At 35.1% G+C, this 21,470-nt stretch overlaps 1 protein-coding gene across 2 annotated transcripts in view; it reads left to right on the forward strand.

Moving 5' to 3' along the window:
* PRKD1 (protein kinase D1) overlaps positions 1–21,470 on the forward strand; it is a 126,927-nt gene that overhangs the window by 57,974 nt on the left and 47,483 nt on the right. For both annotated transcript variants that reach the window (XM_050335613.1, XM_050335614.1), the window contains exon 2: positions 5,276–5,414. In XM_050335613.1, the coding sequence (XP_050191570.1) occupies positions 5,276–5,414 (139 nt within the window). The remainder of the gene's footprint in view (positions 1–5,275; positions 5,415–21,470) is intronic.

Below are 21,470 nucleotides of genomic sequence, written 5' to 3' on the forward strand. Positions count from 1 at the left end.
TAAAAACACTGCAATGATTGCTTCTGTTTTGATATCTGCTGAGGAAAGGTTAGTGCTGAAGCTCCTTTTGCTTATGTTTTATGGACAATCTTCTGCCATAGTGCTCACAAACTGGGCAATAACAAGTTATTATTTGAGATCCTGATCAACAGTCTTTTTCATCTGAAAAAGTGATTTTTAAAATTTTTTTTTTAAGTCTTATGGGTAGATAATGGTGGTGTGATATTTTTAGAAAGTGAAAGAAGCAAACAGCTTTAGTGCGTGCTTATTATGGCTGACTTCAAATGGTAGTAATGTTCCCTCTTTTTACCATAAAAGCTGCTATAATATAAAGTGTAATTTATTTGTAATAACTAGGAGCAACAGTAATGAATGCTTCTTCTTAACAGAATATTTATATTTTAATTTTAAAGTGGACAAGTGAAAAAATAACTTGCGGCTTGATCCAGAAACATCTTCTTGCTAAAACTTCAAACAGTCCCCTTCTGCTATCCCTGAAAGCTGATTTTACATGGAGATGACCTCTAAACTACAAGTTTTCCTCATCAAGCTGTCTGAAATCAATTTGACTATACTGTGTATTTGTCTATATGAATGCTATTTTACACTAAGGACTGAAACTGTTACCCTGCAAGCTTACATGTATCTGTTTTATAAATAGTCACACTGATCAGTACCAGTCAAACCTTAAGTCAATTCAGTGCAACTTTCCAGGACGTAGATCTTCCTTAAAGTTTTAAGCCTGGTAAATATTTACTTACTGTCAGAATTTTGTTTCTTCATGGGAGTAATTAATTTTTTTCTTTTTAATGTAATTGTCAGTATGATGAAAAACAGCAGATTATATTTCCATTTCCGCAGAAGAAGTGGAAGATTAGACAATAGTTTACTTTGGGAGTAGTAGTTGTTTATATGTGGTATTACCTTTGCAACAGTTTTCTGACAGTGTCCTCTGATATGGTATGTTACAGGCTGCTTGCACGTAATACAGAATGAGGGAATAATACTGAGCTTCCACTATAACTCCATTGCACTGATATAAACATAATAATGAATGGCATCTACACAGCAAGGCTGGACAACATTAACTGCTCTTTTAGTAAAATATAATACTTGTTCATCTTCTTAGGATAGGTTTATGTTTTAATTTTAAAAAAAGTTGTATATATTACTTTTGATTTTGTAAATTAATGAACAAAACTTGTAGATGTATAGTACAGAGTGTCCTGTGTATGATAATAACAGTTTTATTGAGAACAATCATGCCAAGTTTAGCACATTTTTTTTATGTAGTATCACTGTTTATAGGCACCTGCAAGATAACATTGCTTGTGGACAGAGAGACTTATATGTAATAAATAAGTAAATAAATAAGATAAAAGTAATACACATTTAGCCATACTTGTGATCAAAATTCCCCATAGTAAATTTTTCAGCATCATGATGATTCGATCGTATGAAGTTATCTGCTTCTTTCTATCCTAACACAGAAAGATCAACTATCAGGTTCCTGTCATTTATATAACATGGTATTTTAAAAACTTCTTCACTAATAGAGATTCTCTTATTCTTACACTTACAAAGCTTTCCTTGTCTCCAATCTAATTCCCTGTATTGTATCCCTTCCTGTTTTCTGGATTTGCTGATCCGTAATGTTCCATGCAGAGGAGAAACAGATTGATCTCTTCCTATTGAAACCAGTCTTTTATGTATTTAAAGACTGTAACTGATTATGTCCTGATCCCAGACAGCGACTGCATGTGTCTAGGCTAAAGAACCTCCATTTTTATGGAGGATTTAACTAATATGATGTCTCTTCCTAATGGTCTTAGACATCTCTCATAATTTGACCTAAAGTAGCAAAATTGAAAGTACAAATTTGGAAAACAGAAATAAAGAGATTCACATTGCACATTGGATAGTCTCTTCAGTAGTAATTGCATACCTTCTTATTTGTGTTTTCTTATAATATTTTTTCTAGGTCGTTTTATTAAAAAATTAGGTTAACTTTTCCAGAACTCCAGTGTCTATAGCAAACGACATTTTCAGCCTATGCTCAAATGCACTGAACCTTTCATTCTTAGACCAAGAATGTTGTCCAGTATTCTTTCTACACTGGAATGTACCTACTAAATAACAACAAGACTGGGGATAGACTTGTATTAGTACAGAAATTCTGCTAAATTGTAAATCTGGAACCAAAAATTTTTGGCAAGTGATCATGTTAGAGACTTGATATTTTTATTTAAAAAAAAAGGGAGCTGAGGGGGCTCATTTGAAATACACAGCTAAACCGTAGCAGTTTAACAAGTTATTATGCTGTAAAAGGTCATTTATCCTGTTTCATTTTAAACTACTGCACCTTAGATTGAACCATATTGAAAGTCATTTAAGTAATACATTCTATTTCACACTTGGAGTAGGCAAACAAGGTGTTTATGGACAGTTGTGATGTCTTAATGGCTACTGATGACTTCTTAAGCACCCAGAAATAGATCCTGGTTTTGAACCCTACATTAGCAGTTTTACACATTCTTAGAGAAATATTGCATTTCCTCATTATGGCAATTACAATTACCATTTAACTGTGGTAATTCCACTTTAGGCAGCTCTTAAGTTGCAAAAAAGGCTTTTTATTAGCATTGGGGAATTTAGCTCCAATACCATTGTTTCCTTATTTTGTTCTGTGTTTAGCAAAACAGAATGCTGTTTATAGTGTTGTAGTACCAAGCTATGTGGCTGGTTTTTGTTTACTTTTGTCTGTCCTAATCAACATTATTGTTGGCAGGAATGAATTTAGCTAAGGGAATTTCTTTCATTGTTGCAACACTTGGTCCTTATATAATGTTTGAAGAATTTCACCATTGAAAATGCTTTCCTGACATGAAAGTTGTTTATCTGGGGAAAACTAATTCAAATACAAAAAATAATTATTTTATATAATTTATCAAAAAATGTTGTGATTGAATTTACTTTTCTCTACAGAGTATAATAAATGATACCTCAAAATACACATATTTATACACACGTACGTACATGTATAATATCTCAAATACCTTTTTTAGATAGAAGAAATGGACCTGATTTGAAAAAAGCAAATGGAATGGGAATATGTAGAGGGAGCAACCAATTTAAGTCATAATGAGTTTAGAAGGAAATGCCTGTGATATCTCTGAAATCAATGAAATTAGAAAAATCTTACAGTGTCTTACAGAAAAGGATTGGCTGGTATTTCACTGCTTTTGTAAAAGGAAATTCTTAGGACTCCCATTAGGTTTGTATACTGTGGCAAGATAGGAATTTTATGAATTAAAATTACAATTCTACCAGGATTACTTTCTCATGAATGTTCTAAATTTAAAATATTTAGGAGAAGAGTCAATCTGCTGCTGCCAGTGGCACCGGGGTGAGGGAAGAAGTGCTTGTTCAGCTGTAGAGCCTCGTGACACAGCCATCTCAGTGGATCCACCAGGCTTTCAGGTTCTGCTCAGCTTAGTGGGTTGGACATTGAATGACTCCGTTAGACACTCAGGTGTCAGTGCCTGTGTCATCCGCTATTACCTAGGCTACGTTAGAACCAGTATGGATGCAGAGTGTAATTGCAGTTCAGGTTACATCTCCCTTCAAAAGCTTTGATTCACTCCCACTTATGCTTAATGTAAAGCAAATTTCTTTGAAAGCTAAAGCAACTGTTTTACATCTGAGCCATAATTTATTTTGTTCTTGACCTAGAGAAATGCTTTTGACTATAGGTCGAATAATTTATTGTTTAACAGAGTTTAGGAACTACTGCCTTGACAATTAAGGTTCTTTGTAATGCACGTTCAGAAGTGCACTCGTTGGTGCCAGCCTTCGCAAAGTTTGACAATAGATTGCCAACTCTTTCAGTTTGTAATTGGTGGATGATAAAGGTACTCAAGGAAACAGACTTTAATTAGTCTCTCATGTCATATACAGAAATGATCTGTCGATTTTTAACGTGGTGGGTAGTGGATGTGAACCAGATTTGTGCATCTTTAAATATATGTACTGTAGCTGACTTTGCAGATATTCTGTGAGTAATTCCTATGTTCTTGGTATATAAATTCTTTCTGTTCGGTATAAAACCTGTCTGAGTAACTAAATTCACTAACTGTTTTTATTTTAGGCAGGTAATCTGCCCCATCAAGAATTAGGAGTGTGTTGGTATTTACAGTATAACCTGGAATAAGAAGACAGAAAAAAACTTCATTTAGATGTATTTCATTCAAACCAGAGATCTGACAATTTTTTTTCTCTCTCTCTCTTTTTGGTACATGCTTCAAAACTTGGGATACTTGGATAGATTCCAAAGCTTCCAGTAATCAGTAATGAATATATTGTTTTAAAGTACTTTTTGTTGCGTTCCTTTTATTCTGCATTCTGGAAATTACACTACTGCAAAACATACCAGTTTATGTCTCAAGCTGTGGCTATAATTGTGTTTTTTTCACTGCATGTGATAAAACAGAGTAGTGCATTGATGTAAGACTGAACAGAATCTTTTGTAACAGATGAAGAGTTTCTCGGTTGTGTTTTCAGAACAAAGTCTTAGTTCTTTAGGCTGGGGGCATGAAAAAAACTTTCAGTAACTTTTGTGCTGCAGAAAAGAAAAAGGAAAAAACACAAGTTACCTATATTACCTCAGGGTTTTTAAAAATCTTTTTTAGTTTAAACAGCATGTAATCTGATTTCAAAGCTACAACTTCTCTGCATTGAAGTAAATGATTGTGATTAAGTTTGGAAGCATTGCTTTATGTGCCTAGTAATTTCAGTCTCAAGAAATAGGTATTTCATAATGAGCTATCATTTAGGCATTGCATCTTAGGCAGAGCTGAAATGTATTTCTTTTGGCCTCAAGGCATGTTTTTGGCAATTGTCTGGGGAGAGATCATAGAATCATGGAATAATATAATATGGAGGACATCTGCTCCAGGAGGGTCTAATTAAATCATCTTACTCAGGAGCTTGTGTTTGAAAAAATTATCAGCAGTAGCTAAGGGACACACTTACTTCTCTCTCATTTGCTAGTGGATACTGCCTTGCTCACAGGAAGGCAAATGAACTTTCTTGCTTAGGGAAAAAAACATTTTCAGAATATAGTGATAAATATTTTCATACATGAAAAAATATATATCCTATTTGGTACTAGTCTGACAAATGGTCCAGTCTGTCCTCAGAATTTTATTATACATTATTTGTAGCGTACAGTGATGTATTTCACAGCATAGTAAATTCTGATGGGTTTGTATTGCAGTTTCCTGAATGTGGTTTCTACGGAATGTATGACAAAATCCTGCTCTTCCGCCATGACCCTACCTCTGAAAACATTCTCCAGTTGGTGAAATCAGCTGCAGATATCCAAGAAGGAGACCTAGTTGAAGTTGTCTTATCAGGTAACTAAAAAACAGTAAAAAATTACTGTCCTGCTTTTGCAACTGAAAATATCCACAGTAGTTTTCTCCTGGTTAGATTTTGATCCAGCATAGGTGAGAGTCCATAGAAATAAAATTTCCTTTTTCTTGATTCCTCTCTCAGATGCCTATAGGCATATTATGCCTTTTTTTTTTCCTCTTGCACTGTATACTTTGTAAAACCCTCTTTTGTACATGTTACTATTTAAGTAGTGGGTTAATGTTAATAAACTTTTACTTTATGTGAAGTGCCATGAGATTGTCCACTGGAAATATAGTAATTGCTTTCTCAAAGCCTTGTGTAATTATGTCTGCGAGGACTGCTTTGACTCTTTACATGATTTATTTTTTTAAACTTATGAGAGGAAAGGGAGAGAAAAATTTAAATTCTAAGTAGAAAAGAAAAAAAAAAGATATGCTTTGTGTGGATGACTGTCCAAAATGAGTGCTGGATGCTTCATGTACACAATTATTGATTCTGTGAAAGATATGGAAATTGAAAAGGTGGAACAAAAGAGAATAACTATTTAGGACCTAGGAAATAAAAAAGTCAGAGGGAAGAAGGTCATGCAAAGCCAGGGAATGAAAGTTGTAGTCTGAAGGTGACTAGAAGGTGAAGGGGGATTTGAGAAGAGATGTAGTATGAGTGAATCATGAGGTAAAAGGCCAAATTTTGGAGGCAGTCAAATGGCAAATGGATTTTAGAAGCATGTTTGGCCAGCAGAGTAGTCATGAAGAATGGATTGCTATAACTGAAGAAGGAAATAAGCACAAATTATGTGACTGGAATATGGAGGAAGTCTAGGGATGTCGTGGAATGTCAATAAGACTTGTCAAAAGCTTACATCTAAGATATGAGGTATGTGACTAGGATTGATGCAGAGTTTACAAGGACATGCAGTAGAGTGAATGCTGGAATTGTGAAGATGTAGAGGTGTTATTTGACAAATAAAACTTGGAAGATGGCTGAAAGGCTGTATTTTTGCAATTGCAACATGCAGTTAGAGCGTCTGGAAAGAGGCTAAAAAATACAGAAAAGCATATGTCATATGAAAGTAGAAATTGAAACTATAGGAGAGTGTAGGATTAGTGAAGAGAAAGGCAAAGTCTTAATGGATGCTGAAAAGAGTGGAAGAAGTAAGACTTAGGTCACATAATCTAATCTAAGTTAACTGAGCTTTTAAATATAGTTTTCTTGTGTAGCACCCTATTCTATACTCTTTGATTCGAATAGGAAAAAGTACAATAAGGAGTAATGCAAGTCATTCCTTAGGTCATTATTCATCTTTTCCATATCAGGAAACAATTTTTTCCCTTTCCAAAATATATCAATTTTCTCTTTAATATTTCCCACATAAAGTAATTACTCCACATCAGTAATTAGGATGCAGTGAAAAAAGAAGATATCAAAGACTTTAGTACTTTATTTGATATATTGTTTATTGCTTTTGAAATGGAGACCATGTATCTTCTAGTTTGCCAAAATTAGGCAAGTAGGTGTTTAATCTTTAAGAGCGAAGGACAGCAAATGAAACTTGTAATATGTCATGGCCTAACTGATGGCACTATTCAGATGTCTCAAATTATTCAAGAAGTTAAACACATTTCCTGTGTAAACACTTAAGAGCATCAGTGCCCTTCCACAGATGAGCCTTAACTAAATGCAGCAATTCATTTTTGCAGACAGTTCCTGTGTTATGTAGGGGAGGAAGGTATTTCGAGTTCTGCAGCACTGAAGAAGAGAAGGAACTGCATAAGCAGTCTGTAATATGTGGGGAATTATTCAAACTAATGCAGGCAGTTTTTGTTGAAAAATATCCAGACGTAGTTTCAAATTACCAAAGATTTTGGCAATTTGTGATGTAATTTGTGATAGTGCCTGTCAAGTCAACTGTAGATGGGTTATCTCTCATTTTTAATTAAAAGAAAAAGTGTCTAAATGCAGGGCCATAAGAAATCTTTTTCAGGATGTTTAATAACGTACGATGAAAAATTATTTTGAAGGGAGAAAAAACCTGAAAACGGGAGAGATTGCTTTGAGCACTACAGTGTGTGATACTGAGCACTTAAACAGTGGGAAGGAAAATGAAATGCAATATATGTTCAGATGCATATATTGAACTGGTTGAAGTGTTTTATTTCCAGCCTTCATTAAAAATTTCTAAACAGAATATGCATTCTAAAGTCCTGTAAAAGCAAGGTTTATTATAACAGTTGTTCTTGAATGGCACATTTGAAAGAGAGTTGAACACAGTGTTAGTGCTGCAGCTTAGCTGCTGAAATCTCCTTGTGCTTTGGGTCAATATCCCCTGAGGCACTGATATCTGATGTCAAAAGCTGCACTGATTGACTGCCTTCATTTTTTATTGCACAGGTCAATACTGGGCAGAGTAGAGAAAACTGAATTGTTAGTCCTAGTTACTACAGGGTTATACAATCAGTTCATATCCTAGTGGTATGCATTTTCTAATTTTCATTGTTGTTTACTCAATAACAAGTTTTTTTTTTTAAAAGGCTGGACAACCTGTAGTGTTTTCTTTTTTCTTATTCCTCTTATGTTCTTCAAGGTTTAAACATTAATAAGTGTGATCATCATCTGGTTTAGAGCTTATATTGTAGGTTCTTAAAAGAGTTGAAAGTTATCTACAAAAACTTATAGTAGAGAGGGGTTGCTCACTGTAGCTGAAGCAATTTAGTCCATTTTAGAGAAGAAAATTGTACTTGTGGATGTCATGCTGTATAACAGAAACAGTTTGTGTTAGACATTTCTGGTGAAACACAAAATATTTATTCAAGTCAGAATGCAGCACCTGCTGTGCTTTCTTATTCCTAATGAACATTATTACTTGCTTTCTGCATTGGAGAAGTATGCAGTAGGATTTTAATAGAGTGCAAGAATCATGTAAGCTGCTGAACAAGTGTTGTGTGTCAGTCTACTGACTGGTCCGGAGGAGATAAGCACAGGCTGTTGCAGTCAGCCAGATGAATTGTGGTTCAGTGCCAGTATAGATTCTGGCATTCTGGAAGTGAAAGGACTGGCATTATTGTAAGAGTGGAAGCATAACTGTGTGTTGAGTTGCAGATTTGGTTAGCTGCACATTAAAAGAGGAAAAGAGAACTTTTGTTATGAACATTAGTAGCTCTCATAAATACAGTTTTAACTTCTTATTTTCTTCTTTCTATATGTTTTTTTAAAATATCTGAACACTTTGTTTCAGTTGACTATATGGGATTCTTGATAGTATTTGTATAATAACATGGGGACACTTGAAAAATGTATTAAACCCACAAATTTGTGTGTTGAATGCATTGGTTTCTTAGGCTGCACTCCTGGGCATTCATTGAACAGTACCGCTAATACCCTTCTGTCAGTAATGTAGAGCTTTATATGTTTCTGTTTTCTTAGCTGTGCATTTTCTATTTCATTTTTCTCCAAAATGTTGGAAAGTTCATCTTGTCTTCATATGCACAAAAGAGGAAAATCCTTCACTACTGCTGTGGAAATCTCCACTAATGTGCTTATTGAATCCAGCATGTACTTCGTTTTATTGCATTTCAGACTGAAAGGGATACAAATCTTTTAAGAAAGGATTTTATCAAGGTATATTTGTAGGAAGGATTCCTTTTGGTTCTAATACTGTCAGAAATGAGTAGGCAGCCCAAAATCAGGAAACAAGGTATAGAAGTTGCAGTCAAAGTTACAATCAAAGATGTCTGTAAATGAGTAGTCAGTCATTTATAAACACTGACAGGAAGAGAAACCAGAAGTTGCATCTGTTTAGGTCTCTCTCTCTCTCTAAAATGCAGTCTTAGTGTTTGCTCAGGAAAAGGAAGCAGATCTGTGTGAAGTGAGTTGAATCTGAAAAATGTTCTTCAGGCTTGATGTTATCAAGTAATATTTGCCAGAAGCTTCAACTGAAGCTCTGAAAAGTTAACTTTCATGTTTCACTTGTGAAATAAAGGATGCAAACATGAATTACCAAAATAGCATAATGTAAAATTCACAATGGATTTGAACAGAATGGAATATTTTTGCTGTGATAAACTCTCTTCTTGAAGTTAGCTCCTAGGTTTTTGGAGATATTAAGTGTTATTTTGACTAGATTTTAAAAATAATTTTTTCAACTGCAATTTGTTAATGCTGATGAATTGATATTAATGATAGAGAGATGCTGTCCTTCATACCCTTTCTTTCTGGAGAAGGTAAATAATTAACAAGTTTTTACATTAAGTTGTTACATGAGATCTAGATTGTAAATCAGAGGATCACAGAATATGCTGAGTTGGAAGGGACCCACAAGGATCATTGAGTCCAACTCTGGTCTTGCACGGGACCATCCCCAAGAGTCACACCATGTGTCTGAGAGTATTGTCCGAACACTTCTTGAACTCTGTCAGGCTTGTGCTGTGACTACTTCCCTTGGGGAGCCTGTTCCAGTGCCCAACCACCCTCTGGGTGAAGTTAACCCCTTTCTAAAAGGAAAGATGTTTTGAAGTTACTATTTTAAGCTGTCTGTAGGTAGCACTTCACATGTGTACCCGTGACCTTTTTCAAGTTAACTGTATTTGCTCTTTTTCCCTTAAATGGAGGCACTTACTGTGCAGAACAAGCTGACAGATGAGAGCTGGGACTCTGTACATCTGTATTCTCTTTTTGAGTTCTGTTTTTCTAAGACTTCAAGGAAACAATTGCTTTAGGTGCCTTTAGACTTATGTTCTTGCCAGCATAGTTTATGTCCTATCCTATACCTCGTTCATGAAGTTTATTAAAAACTGCTATGTAAATTTGCTAAGTCTATTCATGATATAGAGAAAAAAACCCAATGGTATAGTTACAGTTTTAATGTGAGTTTGCTTATAAAAAAATCTAGCTTGTTTTTATTGGGGCAAAGTTACATTGGAATGTAAGAGGTTTTTGTCTGCTGCTGGAAGGCGGACAATGAAACATAAGCCTCTTGTGCGAATTAGTGGAATGTACTTCATCTGCTTGCTGTGAGCAGTTGAGTTTAACTTGGCAGGATTCCTGAAGTGAGAAAGTCAAATAGCAGCTATTTTATGTTCCCTTGCTGAGCTGATGAGGGCACAAATTGATCCACTGCTTTTGTTAAGAAGCTGTTTCTGTTTTAGTATCACATGGATGATACATCACCTGGTTGTTAACGTGGACATTTTATTTGGATTCAGTACAGCTTATACTGTCTATATTAAAATACTTTTAACTGAATAAAAGCTGTGGATAGCCATAGAATTACAGTAAATGCCATATATTAACACAACTGTATTGGAATGTTAGTTCAGCTGCCAGCTCCTTGAGATAAAACACTATGATGTTATATCTTTGAACATAATTTTATAATACTTCCATAGATGGTCACAGTTTATGATTTTGCTTAGTTGTGATTGAAGAGCATCCTTTTTCTCTTGGTGCCTTCATGGCTATGTTAACTTGCTCTTTTCCTGTGTTTTGAGAAATACAGATATAATTTTTCTATTCTGTCTAAGATGGTATCTTTAGCAATTAGTCATCCTCTATCTGTCATCTATTTTATTATTTCTGTAGAAGTAAGACTTATGATTAGGCTAAAGTGGGTTGATTTTGTATCCCTCACTGTTTGTTGGTCTACATTGTTCCTGGATCATGAATTTCAGATAGACTTTGTGTTTGAAGTTCTTAAGGACTAAAAGATTATTTCCTTCTTTGTTTGTGTTTGTCTCACTGTCTTTTCTTCTGTTTATAAGTGTGGTAATTTTTACCTTCTGGATACAGACCTCAAAGTTTGTATTTTTTTCTACATAAGCAGAGTTATTCTGAACTCCCTCTCCTGTCTTGCCCTCCTATTATTTTCTTTCTGCTGCAAGAGAGAGTAGGTAAAAATAGGATGAAAAAATATATATCAGCATAATTCCCTTATATTCTCTGTCTGCATTACTGACAGTACACACTGAGTAAAAAGTGATATGTGACAGGCAAATGTTAGTAGTGAAACACCTAATGTGTCAACTTTACTCCTAGCACCCTTGCAGAAATACAGGCCATGCTAGTTGTTCTTCCTTGGGCCTTTCTATATGTTTTTAGTATTTAATGATTATTTCAGCAGTAGAAACTCTGAAATAATGGCAAGATTTTGTGAATGTGGATGTGCAACTGTGTATTTCATCAAAGGAACAAAATTACATTTTTAAGTAAGCTTTTTGAACTTTAATGATTTCTCACTCAAGATTTTAGATGTCATTTTTAAAGCTTGATTAGTTGGTAATTCTAAATAATGTCAATTTCTATTTAGAAAAAATTAAAGTAAATGTTGTTTAAAAATACTGTTGATATGGAAGGTTAATTCTCTTAAAGCTGCACAAAACCTTCTGTCAAGACAGGGCCTGTACATGAGAGATCACTGTTCCACTGCAAGCTAATAGATCAGATCAGACATCCTGCCTTATTCACCTTTGATTGTCCAGTTTTTTGAGATAATACATTTTCAATTTATTTGTATGCTGTTTAATAAAATTTTCTGTTCATTTGAGGTAGTTTATTTGGTTCTCCAGATTTAATGCAAACACTTTTTTTCCCAAATGCTCATAAAGAAACTATGCTTTCATGAAAGAAGAGGATAGATACTCAAATGGATAACTATTTATGACTTGGGAAACAAAGGGTAGAAAAGCATGCTGTTTTCACAGTGGAAGCAGGTTACCAGCAAGGTCTGTAGGTCTGTGCTGTTAAAATACATTCATGAATGATCATGAAAGCATGACTAGTAAAGTGTAAGGTGTCAGCAATGGCAGCAAAACAGAAAATGGCTTGTAATGTCACTGCCCTTGTGTCATCTACCTTTGTTACCTTCTCTGCTTCAGAGAATGCTGATGCTGCTTTAGGAACTCCTCTTTTTCAAAGACAGGATTCCAGGCTTAGGTTTTTGTCTGATCCAGTCATTCTTATGCTTTTGTGTTCTTATGACATGATTTCACTGAAAAGAAACGTATTTCTTGTTACATCAGTTTAACAGGATAACCTCAATGCCTGCATATTTCCGTGTCGTTATGATTAAGATAGAAAAAGCGATTACATGATTTTTAATTGTTATGCATCAGTAAGTTGCATAGCCAGCTTTCCAAGAAAGGTGGAATTAAAACTGATTAACTACATTAATTGCAGTTAATGTTTTTAAAAAATATCTATCAGCTTCAAATTAATTCTTGGTTTTAATTTTGTGCTAAATATATACTTTAAAGACTTTGGAGTTAAAAAAAGCCCTTATTCTCCTTAAAACATCTTAGTTCAGTGAAGAAATTTTAAAAATATTTCATATTAATTTTTACTCAGTTTTCTTAATGTGATACATACCACATTTAGCCTTTTCTAAAAGGTTTTAGATATTATAATTTTTACTGAGTTTAACACAATTCCCTCAGTAAAAGTATCTCAATAGGTTATTCAAGTATTATACTTCAGCAGCCCACACTTCAGCTGATCCTTTCTCAAAAGACCTGAGGTGATGAATGAAACTTGGAGTCTGAAGTACATTTTCTTATATATTACTGGATATTTTTATGCTTATTTAGTCTTACATTACAATGTTATGATCTGATTAGTCGTCTGAATCAGTATGAAATTCTTATAATTAAAAAGGGAATGATAGAAAAAAAGTGCATGATAATTAAAATGTATTTTCGTTAAAGGATAAATCAACTCTGTTTACTGTTTTACAAATTTACTTAATCTGTTTAGTCTTTCCTTACCTCTGTGGTGTGTGAAACTTGGACATAGCTATAAATTCTTTCAGGGGACGTGTCCTTAAAAACACTTGAGCTATTCTTAAAGGCAATTGCAAAGTCCAAACTTTTTTATTGTGCACCCCATCACTAAAAATCATTGAGCATACACCCTCAATATATGTATATTTATTTTGTTATAATTTATGTATGTTGATTAAGTTCTAATATTTTCTTTCTGCACCCTAATGAATTGTCTTGTGTGGACCCAGGGATGTGTGCACCTGACTTTGAAGATCGCTGCTATAGGGTCACTTGAAGTCGTTTATTAGGAAAAAGATTCTCACCTCTTTCGGAAATTTAAATCATCTTTTTTAAAATATTTGAGTAAGAAAACTTCAATTAAATTTTTTTCTCCTTCTCTCTGTTCTTCATATTCTTTCAGCTACCATTTGAAGAATTCTCTTTTCGTCAAATAATAACCTCCCTTGTTCATTCTCATTAGCTACAAATTTAATGGGGAACAAGCTTTGCTTTGGCTAAGCAGAAAACTCTTCGATTTGTCTTACAGTCTTTTGTTTGATAGATTTGTTTAACAGTTTCTTTGACCAATACATACTTGATGAAACATTTGTATCAGTGTATTTTTTAAATTATGGTAGTGAGCCTTGAATGGCTCTTAGCTGTAAATGATTCAGCATATTGAAAAATGAAAGGTAACTTGGAATAACTTGCCCATCGGATGAATTGTATTATATAACAGTGTATTCTACACTGCTTGGATGTATATCACGAATAAAAAAATCTATTGGGAGAATCTCTCTGCATTTTCAGTCTTTCTGAAGTCATGGTCTCCATAACTTGGTGTTCCAGTAGGTTTCAAATTGCTTTCAAATGGCTTAATGTAAAAAATACATCTTTCAATATCACTATTGAACTCACCGAATTCACTTCTACTGGCTGACTGCTGGCTTTGATTTTGAAAGAGCAAATAGTCCATGGTAATTTCCAGTAAATGATATTTGCAGCCCTTTGTGGTAAGATACACATCTTCTTTTAGGAAGTGCTTGAGGTTTGTAGCTAAAGGAGGTCTGAGCACAAACAAGCAAACCTCCTTCCCTTGGGGGATATCACAATTTGAAACGGAACCTAAGGAGGAAGAGACTCAGGAACTGCCACAGGTTGTAGTCTGCTGGGTTTTATATCTGGATGATAGCATAACTCAAGCCTGAAGACAGTGTCATTCCAACTGAAATCTGTCTCACTCTGGCTTTTAAAGAGGCCCCAAGAATGTTTCTGTTAACATAGTTAAGATGTGACTTGCCAAAAAGAATTTTGGTGAGCTTTCCTACTTCTTAGGACATGAAGACTCCTATCACTCTTGTGATAGTTTGTTGGTGCAGAACGTTAGTCTACAGCAGTTATTTTTGTTTCCTGGTTTGATTTTTTTTTTTTTGCTTCCTCCCCTTCTTGAATCCAGTAAACTCTTACTCACTTCCTCTCCAAACAAAACAATTCCAATCTTTTAATCTCTCCTTATATGGAAGTCTCTTCCATGCCTCCAGTGGTTTTCCTCATTTGTCAGTTTTCTCTCTCTTACCATACAACTTTTTGGATCTCTCTTAGAGAAACTGAACACAGAATGTCAAGTAGAGAATATTGGTGTCACCATTTCCCAATGTTAATTTCTACTTATTTTTGTGCATAGGTGAAATACTGGGTAAACTTGTTAAGTCAGTAGAACACTTCTGTTGTCTTAAGTGGAGCAACTACACATTTTGCTTTTTTTGACCTTCTGATCTACCTGGTCAGGCAGTGGGGATGTTTTCGTGATGAGTAATTCTTGAATTGTTTTAATCCATTTTAGAAAATCATCCACAATTCAGAGCAATAATTAATTTATTTCTTTCAGGTTATGTCATCTTGTGCATTTTTTTAGCATTTTTGATTTCTCTTCTTCCTTTTCTAGTTTTATCCAGAAAGATACAAGTAGGGCTGAGAAAACTCATATATACAGTCATGCTTCTGTTCCTTCCCTCTGATGGCCCCATATCAAAAATCTGAGGCCTGGAAAAAGCTTTATTAATGAGACAGACACTAAAGCATATTCTGAAGTGTTCATATATTTCCAGGATTAGTTGTTTCATTCTTTTCCAGGGGCTTCATGTGAGGCTAACTGGCATGTGGTTCCCTTGAATCCTCTTTTTTACCCTTCTTGAAGGTAGAAGTGACATTTGGTTTCTTCCAGAATTTGAGCACTTCTTCCAATCACCATAATTCAAAGATTACTGAGAGTGGCCTCGCAAGGACATCAGCCAGTTCTCTCAGCACTTCTGGGTATAACCCATCAGGGCCCGTGGACATCCAAATGATACCATGCAAAAACCCTGCATGTGTTTAATCTGTAGAGGTATATAGTTATGAATTCTTAGGGTAATTCTAAAAGATATCTAGACTTTTGCAGATAGTTAATAGTAAAGTGTGTTAAAAATAGTTTAATATGTGCAGAAATTCCGTTGTTCCTTAGTGAATTCAACATAAGATTGTATTTCTAATTCCATTAGACTTACTCTTTTAACCAGTAGCATTTATTCACCAAGTAACCAAAAATTTCTTAAACTTTTATTAAAGAAACTTGTGGGAATTAAGTAAGTTTTACAAGTGCTACTAATTTTTTTTAAGCACCTCTTCTTTTTGAAGAAGAGGTTTTTATTCAGAGTCCTTGAAAAAGAGATGTGAAGAACTTAAAGAAAGAGGAAATAAAGATGTGAAGAACTTGCAGCATATACTTTTGATATTGATTTAGATGAGTCAGAACATAGAAAAGGAACAAGAGACTTTATTTTTTGTTTGGAGCTGCACCTTACTGCCAGTAGTCAGGACTAATTTGAACACTGCATCAATAGCTCCAGTAAACTTCTGGAGTATTTAATTTTGTTTTCCTATGCTAAATTGATACTTCTGCAGTGCTTAATGATTGACAGGGCCTGAATCTGTGAACTAAGGTATTGCTGTTTTCTTCCACTTGGCTGAAAAATGGGTAAATTCATGATGAACGAATTGTGTGATGGGACTTCAAATGCAGTTAAACCTACTGTGCTGTCTAGTTTGTAGGTTTGAAACTGTGGAATCATTCAGAAATGAATACAAGTACATGAAAACTGAAGTTCAAAAATTCAGAGGGTACAGATGAGTCAAGCATGTTGACTCATTAATTTTAATCTTTTCTTAAAAATCTCCTTAAAGGTCTGAGCTAGCACTGGACAAATGATTGCAAATGGTTTGGTGTCTCCTTTAGTTTATTTCTTAAATAGCACATCATCAATGAGACAGTGTAAACAACAGCACATAGTGAATCTGGATACTGGATTTTAGGAACCAGGGAGATGAGAACCTTGACCTTACTTGGATGCCTCCCACACCAGCTCATTTGCTTCCTTCCTAGTCTAACATTTGCCAGCTTCCCACTGTGCTTCCCAGTAAGGAGGAAGCTGCTGGCCACAGAAGGCTGAGTGCAAAGTCTTGTTTGTTCCTGGTGTGCCACTGCTCTTACAGCTGCCAACCTTTGGCATCACCTTTCCAGCCTCCCTTTTTTCTGAGATGACTGCTTGTTTTCGGGGACCTTTCTCTTCTAGCTCCTCAGCTAGAAGACACCCAACCTTGTCACGTTTCCAAACTAAACAGTTCATGTGCGGAAGCCCAGTATGTAATCAGCCTTGTAGCAGGTGATTCAGTTTCCTGTCTCTCTCATTGGAGGATTGAGGACATGCCACTTTTGATGATTCTAATGGTATAAAAAAATTGCAACTAGGCTGGAGTTAGCAAGTAGCAGTCTTCTGCTCAAGAGTTCCAAATTCAGTTCTGAATTTCTCTCACTCCATCCTCTCCTCCTGCAGCTAATTACCCGAATGCCAGCACTTCTTGTAACTGTGTGCTCAGTTACAAATGCCTGTGGGAAGTCAACAGGATATATTACTCTTAAATGCTTTGCAAGTTAGGGAGGGTAGCAGGAAAATGCCTGCTTTTCATAGCTGCAAGATATGTCTAGTCTTGTGGTTGATGATTTCTTCTGCTTATGAGAGTTGTGGATGCTAGATTACAGTGCCCATTATGTGCAGCTCTGTTACTCATATTAGCAGGATCTCACCTCTGCTAATAGTTCAAAGGCCTTTTGGGTTTGATGCACAAAATGATGAGTAAATCATTTGCATCCTTCTGAAAGCAAGACCTTGCCTCTCTCATTTACGTCTTGCTTTCCTTTACAGCTGTGCTGAATGATAGATCTGCCCCTAAACCCAGAACAAGGAGTACTAACCATTAATAGCCGAGTCCTTAACAGATTTGATGAAATAGTCTTGTCAAAACTGTTGTAGTTTTAATGTCTGTGTTTTGGTGATACTAGGAAAGCTTTAATAAATGATGACTAGTTAGCCTGAGAGCTAACATATTAGAGAGTGTCATATTAGAACATAATAATGCAAACTTTTCTGCAGAGTAGTAAGTTATACAGGGTATATATGCATATATATAGGCATATTTGGAGGCCCTCCCTTTTATGCTACACAATTTTACATACAGTTAGAAAATTGTCTTCACCCCATCAGTGCTTTGTTAAAGCAAAAGGATAGCGTGATTACAGAAGCTTTTCTGTTAATAAGAAAGGTCTCCATTTAATTTGGAAAAAAAAATCTTTCATCAGTAGGACTTTTATTTTTTCAATGCATAACAGGAATATTCTGAAAGGTAAAACTTTAAATGTTAGTGGCTACATGAAAGGCTTTTTGGTCATATAATTTAAAAAACTTAGGACTTGCAAGATGATGGAAGAAGTATAAAAGAAGGATCTAATTCATAAAGGACTGCTTCTGGAATTGCATACTCTGAAAATTGAAGCTGTGATACTTTTAGCCACAGAAGGTCAATTGCGCTGTACTGGTGGCAGAACGAGAAATATGAATTAGGCATGTTAATACAGATTGAAGATTTGTGTAACTTACTAGCTGACATATTTCCAGATCAAGCCCTGATGACATATTAGTTTCAGTGAATAGTGATCTGACATAACATCATTTCATGAGAAGAGGAAGCAGAATGCTGTCTGTTGATGCTGATGAGAACATGTAAATCTGAAGCCTGGAAAATCACTGTTTTTACCTTAAAAATTAAACCACAAAACACTTCCATGCCTTTCAACAGAATGGAACATTGCCAAAACAGTTTCAAAAGAATGAGAAAGAGTGATGTTTTGTGTTCTTCATATTGCTGTATTCTGCAATATATACTTGCCAGAATTAAAGCTTATTTAAAATAAAATGCGTTTTACCTCCCTGCCTTTTACTTTTGAATATTTATGATGTCAGTATAAAATAATACAGATTTTTAAATATATAATTAAATAAAATGATATTATAAGTTGCAGTTACTCGGTTAGGATGGTTGAAATGTAGAAGAAGAATGGTATTTATCACTGCTTATACCATTGGTATCTCTTTTTGAGAATGCTTAGAACTTACCTCAGTTACTTTTTCAACCAACAGGTTGATGTTTCTTGTCTGCTAAGTTCAGGTTCTTGCTGACCACTTGTATGGGTAGTGCCTAAGAATATATTTGCCTGTGGAGTAAGTAATTTAGTAATGATTTGTTGTAATAGTGGTCTGCACACCCTTTTATTCCAGCCTCAAAATCTCATACAGATGTAGGATTTAACGATCCTTTGCTGTTCCCTGAAACCATTTTGTACCTTTCTGTGATCTTGGGTTCCTAGAGCTTCTGAGCATAACTTTCAGGACCTTTCAGTTCAGATGGACCCTTCATGACTGGTTTTTGCTTGCTTACTGTCACAGAAAATACAGTTCAGGTCATGGTAGGTGAACAGTTTTGCCAGTCAGCTCATCCCTGCTGAGTCTTAACTCTAGTAAATACACAGCAGCTATGGTGGATACAGGAGGGTGAGTTCACCATGAAAACAACAGCCTAACCAGCCACAGAGCTACTTAAATCCAGCAATAATTCAGCAGAGACAATTTACTTTTCTGTCAATGATCACAATCTTAATTCAGTAACCAATTAAACAGGCAAAATTTAAGCTTCCTTTGAAAGGCAATTCTTTTCAAAATTTATCATCTCTGTTTTTCATTGTGTGATGTACAAGAAATTCTAAGGATATTTAAATTGAAAGCAGTTGAAAAACCTAGGTACACAATACTGTATGTGTGTTTATAATAACTGCCACAACAACTTCAAGTTCTGTACTTCAGGAGGGTTCTTTACATTTGATTTCTGCTTCCCTATAACTACATTAATGCTATTACTGCTAAGTTTGGAGTTTATTTATTCATATATTTTACAACATAAACTAAACAGAAGATAGAATAAAGTAATTTCTAAATTTTTTTGCTTTGGGACTGGAAATGTTTTTTTATTACAAGAGCATGAGCCATGATAACCAATTAATTGACTTGCAAGGAGACTGGGAGGTTCAGTTACAGCTTTAATGGAAATGATATAAATTATTTTTCACCATTTATGAAGGGGCGGTGGAACCTGGGAGGAGACCAGTACAATAAAATTACAGTTGAGAAAATGACACTCAACAACAAAATACATTCCATCCACTCAACAGCTTCAGATGGAACTGGATTCAGAGCACAGGAAAAGAGCCAAATGATTAGATAGATCCCTAAGGCAAAACTACTTGTGTTTTACTGTACTGTTCATACTATTTGAAAAACTACATGGTAAATCAATATAAAATTCCTCCCCAGTCTTCCAACTTAGCAAGCATCATTTACACAAAATAGAACTTAAATACATGCATAGCTTTAGGTGTTTATTCAATGAAATTGACATGAACTTACACATGTACTTAAATCCTTTGCTAGATTGAGGTTTAGACTGTTCTTATTGTATGTATCACTTTTCTTTTAATAGTGCTTTGATTATTACTTTTATGCTTTGAGAAACAACCTTAGGGAAGTCTATTTTTATAAACAAAAAGTTTGCATCTCTAAAATTCACATATATATATATATATATAATCAAAATTCATGGCTATCATGGCTTGAAGGTCTTCCAGTAGGGTCTTTCTTGTCTTTTCACTGGGAGAGAAATGCATGCTCACCGAGTATCTTTTTGTGAGCGGCTTGATTTTATATTTGTATGTGCAAATTTAAACTAGAGAGACAGTCACAAAAAAGTGTACATTACCGTTCTGTTGGAAACTGGTAGGGCACACTGTTCCAGTTTTGTGAGAAAGTTCCTAGATACATAGCTTTTCCATGATCATTTTGTTATGCAAAGAATCAGAGATGTTAATCACGATATTATTCATAAAGTTGTAGGTAAATATGCCTTGTAAAATTCAGGAGCAAAAGTCTGAAACAGAAGACCTGAGGCTTTGAACTTTAGATGGAAAGTCTGAGGTAGACAAGTAAAGAGATGGGAAGGTTTAGCAATGTGTTTGTAGTGGCCTGAGTTGCTGAGGTAGTATGTCTTAGCATGTCATGTGACAAGTTTCCAGAATGCTGAGGACCGTGTCTTCACATGTATATCACGATTTCATATATGAGGCAAGAGGAGATGAAGTGAATTACCAAGGGTCAGTATGATTTTCATGTGTAATTTGATCTCATCCAGCTGCTGACCTGTCACAGCTCAGTTGATACCTATATGTATTAGGACCATAGAGGTGTCTGCTGTCTGATTGTGGCAACTTTTCCTCCTCGTGGCTGTGTGCTGTGATAATAGAGGCCCAGAAAAACAAATCCTTCTCAAACTCTACAGACCAGTGATCTGCTGGGGATGAGTTGTCCTAATTCCTGTCTTGAATATGAAATTAAATAGGGAAGTTAATATGTCTGTATTTTGTTCTCTTTGTACAAGTGAAGACTATAACTGTATTTTCATATTTTAAGTAATGTCAAAATATGTTTTAAAGTGTGAGTGCTTGATTTTTCCAACATATTCTTTGATTTGGTTGGAAATACAGAAAAACATCTGGTAATATGCACAAAAAGGTGGTTCACTCTAAGTCCTAGACAAAGTAAAATCACAAGAGATCTGTTCAATATCTAAAAATCTGTTCTGAAGGGAGGGTGTCAAGAGGATGGAGCCAGACTCTTGTTGGTGGTGCCAAGCAATAGGACAAAAGGCAATGGACAGAAACTGATGCACAGGAAATTCCATCTGGATATGAGGAAGAACTTCTTTAATGTGTGGGTGACTGAACACTGGAACAGATTACCCAGAGAGGTTGTGGGGTCTCCCTCACTTGAGATATACAAGAACTGTCTGGATGCAGTCCTGTGAAATGTGCTCTAGGATGGCCCT

Source organism: Myiozetetes cayanensis, unplaced genomic scaffold, assembly GCF_022539395.1.
Source record: "Myiozetetes cayanensis isolate MyiCay16 unplaced genomic scaffold, myiCay2020 scf6-25, whole genome shotgun sequence".
Taxonomy (NCBI): Eukaryota; Metazoa; Chordata; class Aves; order Passeriformes; family Tyrannidae; genus Myiozetetes; species Myiozetetes cayanensis.